At 33.4% G+C, this 12,534-nt stretch overlaps 1 protein-coding gene across 1 annotated transcript; it reads left to right on the forward strand.

Annotated features, from left to right (window-relative positions):
• Positions 1-5,572: 5,572 nt before the first annotated feature.
• LOC133668444 (YTH domain-containing protein ECT2-like) lies at positions 5,573-10,112 on the forward strand. Its single transcript, XM_062088299.1, has 7 exons — positions 5,573-5,922; positions 6,645-6,721; positions 7,581-7,940; positions 8,306-8,899; positions 8,989-9,201; positions 9,337-9,480; positions 9,595-10,112. The coding sequence occupies exons 1-7, from the start codon at positions 5,895-5,897 to the stop codon at positions 9,823-9,825; spliced, it is 1,647 nt and encodes a 548-aa protein (XP_061944283.1). The 5' UTR covers positions 5,573-5,894; the 3' UTR covers positions 9,826-10,112.
• Positions 10,113-12,534: the final 2,422 nt, after the last annotated feature.

Below are 12,534 nucleotides of genomic sequence, written 5' to 3' on the forward strand. Positions count from 1 at the left end.
TTTGTTATGCTCACGATGATCTAATGACAATATGGTAGATGATATCATTTATCACATCCTCAACTTGCCTCTTGCTCATTAACTTCTAGACTCGATACTTGAAACTCTTGGAACTACTCATATCTCTCATATGGATTATACCACCTTGGGAATGGTGGTTTATGGCAATTGTTCTTAAAGGCATGACAATTCTAATGTCATGTCCAACTGTGCTCCTTCCTCGACAATAAAAATGGATCTAAATGGGAAGAATATATGGAGTAAACCCTTCCCTAATCACAACATATCAATACTTTTGATCTTGAAGTTAAAAAAATATCATGTTAGGAAAATATTTTCCCATTAACACAATGTTAACATTGCAGTTCAAAGGACTTACATGAGGTTTTTTTCTCATTCAAACCCCCATGTTTATTAAATGTCTTTTGTTCCATTGTCTTCTGTTGTAACTCTTCATGATCTATATTTTCATGAAATCACTCTCCCTATCAATGTAGGTCAATACAAGTTTTTCTTTGTATTCAACAAGCCCAATATCTTTACTATCATTGCCTTTAAAGGCTGGTGAAACAAAAGGAAAGAAGAAATAACTTTCTATTTTCACATCAAATACAAATATATTTCTCTTCCAAGTAAGCCAATGAAGTGAACCATTCACAAATATTTTTATCATACGATAAAGAAACTTCTCTTGTGGCAACTTTACCTCATCCAACAACTTTCACCTCCAAGTCTTTGAGTCAAACAACTCAACTCTAATGCAGTGGTACATATAGAATTCTTTATCATGCGGGCGGAACTTGGGCTTCGAGAATCTCATAATTTTATAGCTTAAAGGCTTTGATCTTTCAACCATCATATTAAGTTTTATAATATCATATCATGTTTTCAAATTCAAGATCTTCTGCCATTGTTTGGTAGTAGGGTTTCCCATTTAATAGCATAGTCCATGGTATGCGTGACAAAGTAACACTCTTTGATTTGTTAATGCCACTATTTCAACATGATCATGAAGGAAATCAAATGACATTTCATGATGGGGCTTTAGAGTGTTAATTGAAATAAAGGAAACATGATATTCATTATTGATCATGCTTTGTATAAATAATCTAGAGACAATGTTGATTTTTTGGCTGTGTAGCTTCGTACAAGTGGATTCGTAAGTGAACTTGTTGCCTTCTTTAGAAAGAAGCCTATATTTCACCACAATCTCCATTAATAAATGCGTTAAGACTTCATAGATGACATTCGAGCATAGGGCACAAGCTTAGTTCATGGTAAAGTAGGGGTTCTTGTTATCGGCTTGAAGAAAAGCACAACGATGCTTTTGGATTAGAAGTTGAGCAAATCCTCCTTAACACCGTCAAACATTGACAACTCTTGGCTCTTTAGAGAAAAACCAAATTTGAGGGACCTATATTTCAACCTATGAGCATGCATGTTAAATGTATGAGTATGTTTTTCTATGATGAATTTGCCCTTCAAGAGGTGACACATGGTCGTTACTCTTGCATGATGAATAATAATTTTGATTCTTGCCCAAACTTTACAATGAAAATTTTCTAAGTGACGGCCATTGTGTCACCCGTAAGTCTTGAACTCAAGATGTTTGGCTTGCCTTGATTCAAAGCATATGTAGGGAGCATACACCCTAAAGAGTTTTAATCCTTTTACGTAAGATAGGGGATAAGTTTACTACTTGGTCTCTAGAAAGGGTCTCTTGTTGTCTTAGTGATCACCATTGTAGAGGCAATATAGGGGTTTAGTAGGTGATATGATGACATGTATATTAATCATTACCAATCTAAGCACTCAACAAATAGTCATATGGTTTCATGAACTTAAACCTTGATTGAAAGTCATAGGATAAGTCGCTACTTCGCCAACTAACATGAAGTTTCCATATATGTGCATTTCAAAGCGATGTATCATAAATAGACTAGTCATGCATGAAGACATTCATTTATATCCAATGTACATGCGCAAACGAGATAAAACATACAAAGACGTAAAGAAGTAAGCCAAATGTGAAGATTTAAACACATCAAATTACATAAACCACATAAAACATATAAAACCGAGTCCAATACTATCAAAATAGAAGGTCCCCAGTGAAATCACCATTCTGTCACATATGCGCATGCGGCGTTGCGGTGTCGGGATCAATAAGTGACCACTTAGTTGTTTGATTCAGGGTTAAGAGACTAATTATAATTAAGAAATGTATAACACTCCTAACGCACTTTAGCTGAGGTAAGTTGTATTGTGTGATCTAGAAGTGGCTTAAAGGTATTGATGAGTTCTTAATCGATGATCTGTCTATGGCTTAAAATAAATATTTATTCTCATGAATAAATTTGACATTTCGAATTCATTATGGGCTTGTATGCCCAAATAAATTCTTGCGGGAAAAGTTCATCAAAGTGCCCTGACAAAGTTCACCTATCTTGGAAGGTGAAATTTTTTTCCACAACTCGTATATTGTGGTGAAAAATACTCTCTATTCAAATTAGTGAGAACACCTGAAATAATTCTGATAAATTTATAGTCAACTTCTAGTACTTAAATGCCAACCTTCTTGTAAGTCCAACATTTATACCAGAATGTCAACTTTTAATTCTCATGAATAAAATTTTTTAGAGGTTACTGAAATATTGACCAAGTTTTCATGAATTCAATAAATTGGTTATTAAATCTAAAAATACATGTAAATGTATTTTTTTATTTGTGTGTGTGTGTGTGTTGTGTATATATATATAATGCTAAATCATACATACATATATACATACATACATATATATAAAGCAAAAAATAATTTTTATCTCTTGAGAGACTTAACTGAATGCACACCACATAAAACATATTTTTTATTTTTTTGAAAATGAGAATTTGTTTTTGGAGATTTTGACAAAAAATAGAGTATTTTAATAGAAGGTTAACATTTTACAAGGTAAGTCTACAGCCTCGATATTAAATAAAATTGCTGGAAAAATATGCAAGATATCCACAAATAATTTAAAATTGGTCCTTGAATTTTTTTTTATAATTTTTATGAATTTATTTGGGCATGTTTGGTAAAAAAACCATTTTTGTTCAAACCAAAATTGTCACAATAGGTATAATGATGTGTTTGCCAAACAACCTCTTAGATAAAAAATTCCTTAACAAAAAAAAGTAACCAACCAAACAAAGCCTTAGTATTTGACCCAAAACAAAACTAATCGGGTTGACTCAAAAACACTGGCCCAACCCTAAATCAAACCGAAAACCATGGTTTGATCCGAAACTAAAGCAAAACAAACAATTAAAGCAAAAATAGATCAAAACTAAAAAAAACAAAAACATAAAATTTTATGACAAAAATAGATCAAATACCAAGAATATGAAGAGCACAATGAACTTTCAAACCGAAACCCAGGAAACACGAATTACAAACCATACAAGTTTCAATAGAATCAAGGGCATGATTTTATGCGTAATCATGCGTAGATCAAGAACAAACATCCAATTTTGTCGATTAACACTTAAAAGCCATGATTTGATCAAAATTTGTTTGGGTAGTTGAAAGAACCCTATAATCTAAATGCATAAATACATGTTATTAATGCGTTTTAACCTTAGATTATTTTCTAAAGATGACAAGCTAACATGTTTCTGCCAAAAATTAACCCAAATCATCTAAAAACAAGAGGCTAAGACAATGTTCTTGTGAAGAACATGAACCTAGAATTTGGAAAGTTTTAAAAAATTGAAGAACTATTGCCAAGACCTATATTTGGCCTTTTAGGTCTCTAAACATATTGTTTTTGGTCCTTACAAACCACATTACCAATACCAAGTATAGTTGAATTTAAAGAACTAACAAATAACATCAAATCATCAATAACATGAATGATATTTCAACTTTATAACTACAGTTCCAATGACAGCCAACAAAAACATCAAAATTTGAAAGGAGGCCCCCATATACGTAAGCTAATACTAAGGAATCTTCTACGAATATACCCCCTATCCCTTTACATGCCTTTTTTAGAAGATAATTTCATATGCTTATTTGATTAATCAACATTTGCACAATCTTGCTTGTAACATCCCGAGTTTGTCAAAGATTTTGTACTACAAAATTTATTATAATTTCCAAGATTCATCGCACTTATCCAATTCCTTCCAAACTCTATACTTAGTCAATCATATAAGCCTTCCCTTTTTTTTTATATAATCTCCTAATGATTTTAACTAGTATATAATCACTACATACTAGTTTAACAACACCCTTAACAACCATGCATTTAACCCCTATCTTTCTCAAAAAAATCTCAATTCCAACACATTTTAAAATCTCAATTAAGTTTAACCAAGCAATGCTTTCATCTTCATGCATAGTCATAATAATTATACACATTACTTTCATACAATTAAAGAGTATTTAAATTAACAATTTAATTTCCTCTCTCCTTTTTCTTTATTGGGCAACCATGTAACACTCCATTTTTCAAATTCATGCTTCATTATCCCAAGGTTTTTATACCCATTTCATCCCAGCTAAACCAATTTCCATCAATTTTACATTTTCTTGAAATTTTTACTAAGAACCCCAACTCAAATTTTCTTAGTTTTCTTCTAAATCATTTCAATTTTACTCAAACTTACGTAATTAGATTCTAAACACCTTCCTAAGTAATTATGTGAGTTTTGAAACGTAACCAATCAAAATTTTTGCCACCTATCTTCTTCTTTTCTTGATTTCTCTAGTTTCTCTCTCTAATTTTTCCTTTCTCTCCCTTTAATCTCTATTTACTCTTGTGTTTAAGTGTTTCCTTCCTTTTTTTTAAACCATCTGAAATTCACTCACAAGCTTAAATCCCTTCAATCCCTTCACAATTACAAGAAAAACAAATAAATCCTCTTTTTTTTCCTTTAATGGTTGTCGGTCATGCTTATAAGGAAGGAGGGAGTAATTTTGTTTTTTTTTTTTCCATTTTTGCCCCACTTTTCCTTTTAATTATTTTAGGTAATTTCCTAAGTTTCTAGTTTAATTTGACCTCATAATTTGACCCGATTTGAATTGAATTTCTCCCTCTCTCTCTCTCTCTACAGAAAATCATCTATTCATTTAATTATAATTTCTTCATAATGCTTACAATTCGTAAAATTCCATACACATCGCACATGACAAACTTTAATTCCCTCCTGCCTTTTTATACATGTGTAATTTATATTATTATTATTATTATTATTATTATCTTTCAATTGTCTTTTATTGTTAAGTTTTTCCACATTTTTTTCAGGGGTTTAATGTACTTTTCTTAAAAAAATATTAAATTAATATTTTTTTAATTTTTTTCAATAATTTTAATATATCGATATTAAAAATAAGAAAATATATTGTTTTAATATATATTCTTAAAAAAAAAAAAAACACTTTAAAATGAAAAGTCACCCGTGACAGTCCGCAGGCAATGAGTAGCTGATGCTAAACAACATGATTTGGGTGGTAAATGACCCTCAACGTCAAAGCAGCATTTATGACAGATACACGTGCAAAATCACCACTATCTTCTTTTCTTTCCATCTTTTAGTCTCTTCTCTATCTACTACTCCAAGAGGAAAAACTAAAGGTAAAATATATGCCAAGAAAATCTAATCTAGTGGGACTCGTGGTGCAATTGAGACACACACACCGTTTCATGGTAGCTATTGTGCTGTCTTTTGAATAAGAATAAAAACCCTAGGTCTTGGGAGGTGTTTTGGCGGCTACCCCCTTCTCCAAGCCTTCTCTCTTAAGTTCTTCTTTCACTACTTGACCTCAAACAACTGAAACCCCAGCACCCAACCCCCGCCTCCTCCCAGGGTTTCTCTGTCGCTCCTTCGATCTATATCTCATCAACAACGTCATGGCAGCTGTTCCTTCTGCTACTGACAGTATCCTTGCCTTCTCCTCTTATTTGGGATTTGTTTTTTCTTTTGCAAGATTTGGAGTGTTCTGATGCTACTTTGTCTTTGAATTATTTGTGTTTTGCTCCTTTTAATGCTTTTTCTATGCTTTTGGGTTCTTTGGAACATGGGTTTTGTTGGGTTTTATGTATAGATTTGGAGAAGTCAGTAAAGTTGCGTTCTTAAATCAATTTTGTGCTGAATTTTTAATTTCTTGATTTTATATGTGTTATTTATGCATATATGGTGACTGGTTGATTGAAATGGTGTTGAATGAGTTTTTTTTCCCCTTTTTTTCTTTTTCCTTTTGTGATATTTGTGCTGGGGGGTTTATATTTATGTGCGGGATTTGAATTTGAAGTTTCTATTTTTCTATTTAATATCTATCTTTGAAGAATTCTTTTGATGTTGGGTTTTCTCATGGGACTTGAATGTGAAATTGTAAATGAATGAGTTTCAGATGTCCTGTTAAGCTTTTGAACCAGTTTATAAATGTGGGGTTTATTATTTTTTGGTGCTTATTATGAATTAAATATTTTCCTGGACAAGAATGGTATTTTATATGTATTTTGGGATGCTGTTAATCATGCTAGATGTGCCTTCAAGGATAAAGACTGAGACTTTTTGTTTTGTTCTGCTATTTGGTGATGAATGTTTCTTGCCATGTATGATCGACTTCTTTCGTTGGTCCTTTACATATACTCTCACAGAAGCTGCAGGTTTGCTAGAGAACTTGTCATTAGATTCTCAGACCAAGACTGCTGGAAATCCTGCACCTGCTACGAAGGTATCTTGAAATCTTGACTCTTGTTTTTTTAGAATCCCATATGTGACATTGTTTGATGCTATAGTGAATTGATGGTATAGCCTTCCACTTGTCAATATGGATCAAGTGACTTGGCTTCTAATACAACCAAGCACTACAACGGTCTACAATGCCTCTTCTTGTAGACCCAAATGTGTACCTTTTTCCCTAATGGATATATGTTGATTGCATATAATGGAGGCAAGATGTGTACTGAGTATATTGCCCTACATCTTTTAAAATGGGTATTTAAGTTGATTAGACTGGTCAAGCTATCATCATTTGTAATTTTCCTGATCATTAGCAATCTGTGCATTCTTCTTCAGTCTATCATAGCTATGACAATGAGTAGGAAACTACTCTAGAAGATTAAATATGGTCTAATCTCTCAAGTTCAAACTCAAGAACAGCTGCAGTAATTTCTTGTTGCTTGTTTGTGGTACATGCTGTATTTAAGGTTGCATGAGAAATGGTTTCCGAATCTTTCATACTGGATGAGGGTTTGCTTATTGTTTGATTAAATGGGATTTGTGGTTCAACCTATTTAATGTCTTATCAAACCTTTCCACTATAAATAGGAGAGAGGGTCTCACTTTTGACTTCAAGAGCATCTAAATATTCGGCAATGAATCTTCTTTTACTTGAAATCTGGTGTTGAGTTGCCTCTATGTTAAATTATTTTGATAACTTTTAATTGTTGGGTGGTATTATGTCTGAACTTCATAAGCTAGATTGCCTTTGTTATTTGTTGCATAGTATTGAGGGTATAATCTGTGGAACTGCAAGCGAGTAATAGCTATCAGTTATCTTAGGGGTTGAAATTTTGTTTTCTATTGGGCAGGATTTCTATGGCGATAATGGAAACTTCATTTATAACCAAGGCTATGGTTATGCGCCTTTTGGAACATATCTGCCTCCAAATTCACCCATTCCTACCATGGGATATGATGGCCAGCTATATGGGGCACAGCAGCAGTACCAGTATCCTGGTTCTTTTTACCAGCCGTCAACTTCTGCAGGCTTGTTCTACCCCTCTAACCAGCCCAATCACTCTCAAGGGCATGTAGCATCCTCAGGTACAGCTGACAAAGTACCTTTTTCTGCTGGTACTGCTACAAGAAACTCCAATAACAAAGTGAATGCTGGAAGTGTAAATAGAAGTAACGGACCAGCAGCTGGTGCAGGGTTCTCATCAACACTGGTGTGTAAACCAGCAGTCTTACCTGTTTCTTATTTTAAGCTTTAGATTATTTTCATTATTTGCAAATCAAATTATTGTATTTTGATCTTTATTTGTATGATTATTTATTTATTTTGGAGACCATGACCATGATTTAGTTATAGAAGCCTCTTTGTTTTGGTTTGATTTAGGGGTTTTCAGTACCCAGCAGAAGTGATATTTTTAAAACTTGAAGAAGCCTCCCAAGTTTTTCTTTTTATCTGGTTATTTTATGTTGTTTAGTTTTTGTCAAGTTCTGTGTTTTATAGTTCTTGTGTTTTCTTGTAGTTTCCAGTTTGAAATATATTAGCAGTTTAATTATTTCTGATTTATTGATCTGCTCTCAGAACACTCATCCTACAAGACCAATATCTGGCATGGACCAAGCATCTGGGTACATGAACTTGATGAATCCAAACAACAGGATGTATGGTCAATTTGGAAACAGGATGTATGGTCAATATGGAAGCAGAGCTGGTGCTGATTTTGGATCTTATGCCTATAACTCATGGACAAATGGACGTGGGTGGGTGGTTGTTGATAACAAGTACAAATCCAGGGGCCATGGCTATGGAAATGAGAACCGGGATGGTTTGAATGAGCTAAATAGAGGACCGAGGGCCAAGAGTTTCAGGAACCACAAGGAATTTGGAGCTGTCACACAAACAGCAGAGGGGCAGAACCTCCCATTGTCCGAGAGTAACAGGGATGAGAATTTGCTCCAAATTCCAGACAGGGAACAGTACAATAAGGAAGACTTTCCTGAAGAATACTCAGATGCAAAGTTCTTTGTTATTAAATCATTCAGTGAGGATGATGTCCACAAGAGCATCAAATATAGCGTGTGGACAAGCACGCCTAACGGGAATAAGAAGTTGGATGCTGCATATAAACAGGGCAAAGAGAATCCTGGTGACTGTCCTGTATTTCTGTTATTCTCAGTGAGTATTAGTGCTGTACCAACTACAAGTTGAGTTTATCAATTCATATTTTTCCTAATTTTAACAATCTTGAATATTTGCTTTTTAAGGTCAACACCAGTGGGCAATTTGTTGGTTTGGCAGAGATGGTGGGGCCTGTTGATTTTAACAGAACTGTTGAGTACTGGCAGCAGGACAAGTGGACCGGATGCTTTCCTTTAAAGTGGCATATTATTAAGGATGTTCCAAATGGTTGTTTGAGGCATATTACACTTGAAAACAATGAAAACAAGCCTGTGACCAATAGTAGGGATACCCAAGAGGTAATTATATTATTTTCTTCCCTCCTCCCGCCCTTCTTCACCCCTCTGCCCCACCTCTTTTCTATGTGTGTATATTTTGGGGTGGCTCTCGACCATAGAGTTTATCATTTAATCTTGTTTATTTGTGGCTGTTAGGTTATCTTCGAGAAGGGTGTTCAAATTCTTAAAATATTCAAGGATCACAAGGGAAAGACATCAATCCTGGATGATTTTAGTTTTTATGCAGGTCGTGAAAGAATCATGCAGGAAAAAAGGGCCAAGCACAATTTTCACAAGCAGGCAAGATTTGCTTCTGTTTTGTAATTTTACTCTGAATTTTTCCGTGTTTAGGAGAGATTTATTTAATGTCCTTGCGGTGCTGATTAGGCTTGTAAAACTTTCTTTGAGTGACAGATTTCAGAGGGGAAGTCTGCTGTGATTGGGAAAGAGAGTTTGCAAACAGATGCAGCCTCCATAAAGGAACCAGCTGGTGCTACACCACTTGAATCTGTGAAGATGAATGGAGAGGTAAACGGGAAAGAAGAGAATGGATCAGATTTAACTGTTGAAAACTCTGGCAGGGATGCTACATCCGCTGTATCATCTGAAAACGTTGCTCCAAATGTGGTTGCAAGTGCCTGCTAATTTTTGGGACGTTTGCTATCACATTATACAATTTTAGCATAGAATTCTTAGGATAGGTTGTAGTTGGTTGGTTTCATTGTCGTGGTAATGAATTTGCTAGCTACCATCAGCGTACACATGCTTTATGGGAGTTCCTATTTCAAATGAAAGGCCCCTTCAGCTCTCTTAGTGTGGCAGGAAGGAAATGGCCTCTCAAGACCTCTGAAGGTTTTTTCAGTATTCTTTTTTGAATTAGGCGTATTGAGAAGAATGGGTTTGGCTTTCTATTTATCAGTTTTTATGTGCTACATAGTCTGTTTGCTTCCTCTACTTGACCTCTCCATGAGATGACATAGCTTGAGTAAGAAAATTAATTGATGTCTAGTGGGGCATGTAACCATGATATGGTATTTTAGGTATTGTTTGGTATGCTGGAAAATATTAATTGAATGTCATAGGATTTGACTGAATAAGTAATTGTCTTGATTTGTGTTTGGTGTGTATTGGACGAGATTGGATAATTTATTTTAATTTGTGTTTGATAGATATTGGATGGGACAAGGTTGGCTTAGAGGCTTGAGTGGTTTGGGTTCGTGAAAAAATAAAGAAAGAATTAATATGATAAAAAACTTGGGTTGACATTTGATCTTGAGATAAAACATGGGTAAAAAATTAAGTATATTTTTTTGAACTTTTCTTAGTCAAAACAAGAATGTTTTGATTTGTTTTATTTTATTTGGGCTAACTCAGATTGATCTTCTTAACTTATAACTCAAGTCTTGTCTCAGGTTGATTTTCGAGTCAGGTTTTAAAACTATAATAATTATTTTTACCTTGATTTGGGTCAGCTTGGGTTGATTTTCCTAACTCGTGATTCAACCTGTTCTGGGTTTATTTTTAAATCGGGTTATAAAATTATGATAATAATCATTTGTATATTTATGTTGACCCTAGTTATTGGTCAACTTGACTCCCTTGGCTTTGTTATAGGTTGACTTTCAAGTCGAGTTTTAAAATTATAATGATAATTAATTTTATTTTTATATTGATCTTGGTAAGTTGTTAACTCGACTTGTGATTTAGGCCTTGTCTCAAGTCAACTTTTTAGTTGGGTTTTAAACCTGATAATAATTATTTATATTATTATGGTGACCTAGGTTAATGGTGAACTTGATCTGTGACCCAGGTCAACCCTCGAGTTATATTTTAAAAATATGATTAATCATTTTTAATCTTAAATTGACTTGAGTCAGAGGTCAACTCGACTTGTGATTCGAGTCTTGTCTCGGGTCAACCCCTGAGTCAGGTTTTAAAAATATGCTAATAATAATTTTTAGTTTTATATTGACTTGGATCAATGGTCAACCAGACTCGTGACCCTAGTCTCATACCCAGGTCAACTTTCTAGTCAAGTTTTAAAATAATGATAATCATCACTTTTATCTTTATATTGACATGGATCAATATGGGTTAAATATGGGTTAATTCTTATGCAGAGAATTTGATAAGCTTGTCCTATCTCTTTTAGTGGAACAAAAACTTCTCAATTAGAATTCCTTGGACATGACAAAAATTGATTTTTGTATTGTCCAAAAATACACCAAGCAACTTCATAAAAAAATAATATTATATCTCATCCATATTTATCTAGCGAACTAAACATTATCTTATAGTTCATTACACAGTTCTATATTTTAATCATAAAATTTTTTAGTTAAAGTTTTTTAATTTTGTAGACAAGAGCATAACTAATAAAAAAAAATTGAAGCTTTATAGCATAATCGATATAATTAAGACAAATCAATCTTTCAAATACAAGTTAACTAACACTAAAAATTTATCTTGCTAAAAAAATGTTGGTTAGGAGCAATCATTAATTATATTGTAGAGTTAAGGATGATAAAATATTCTTATACTTTACACACACACACACACACATGTAGTGTAGTCTAGTGCAAAAAAAAAAAAAACAAACAAATATTTTCTTGTCATTTCATCTTTTTATTTTTTCTTTCTTCTATCTCTTATCTTTTCACCTTTCTTTATCCATTTCTAAATAATCTTAGAAAAAACATGTTATTAGAGTACAACAACTAGATCTAGTGAGTTCAAGCATCGTCGTTGTTTTAAAAGGAGGTTAATTGTTTTGTTGATATCAGTAATGACAACATGTTGATGTCAGCACGACATCACCATAATATTTAAATTATACTTTCAGAAATTCATTGAATCAATAAACAAAAGCCTTAATGTCTCATTAACAATTGTTATTTGAGCTATTAATTTTGTAGGAAAAAATATTAGGTTTCAACTGTTTAAGTCCTTGAATCTTGTGAACCAAAGGTTTGCTTCTTGGATTAAGTGATAATGGCTGGTTGTAATTAAGTTAGCGGGATGATTATTAATCAATGACTAGTTGGGTTCTTATAGTGGTCAAATATATAATCCTTGGTAGAGTTGTGAATATGACATGGAAGAGTACAATTGATAAAACAAGTATTATATCTGGTAAGAGTAGTGGGAGTCAAGTTAGAGTTATGAGTGAAGATTTTACCCAACTCTATCAAACTAAATGGAAAAAATTATTTAGCTTGGTCCTAATCCTATATGTTGTTTATTAAGGCATGTGGATTGTATGGGTATATCACAGGAAAAAAAAAGACCAACACCTAACAACTCACTATTCGCTGAATAGGAGTTAGGAGACTTTCTAGTTATATCCTAACTCAT

Source organism: Populus nigra, chromosome 11 (genome assembly GCF_951802175.1).
Source record: "Populus nigra chromosome 11, ddPopNigr1.1, whole genome shotgun sequence".
Taxonomy (NCBI): Eukaryota; Viridiplantae; Streptophyta; class Magnoliopsida; order Malpighiales; family Salicaceae; genus Populus; species Populus nigra.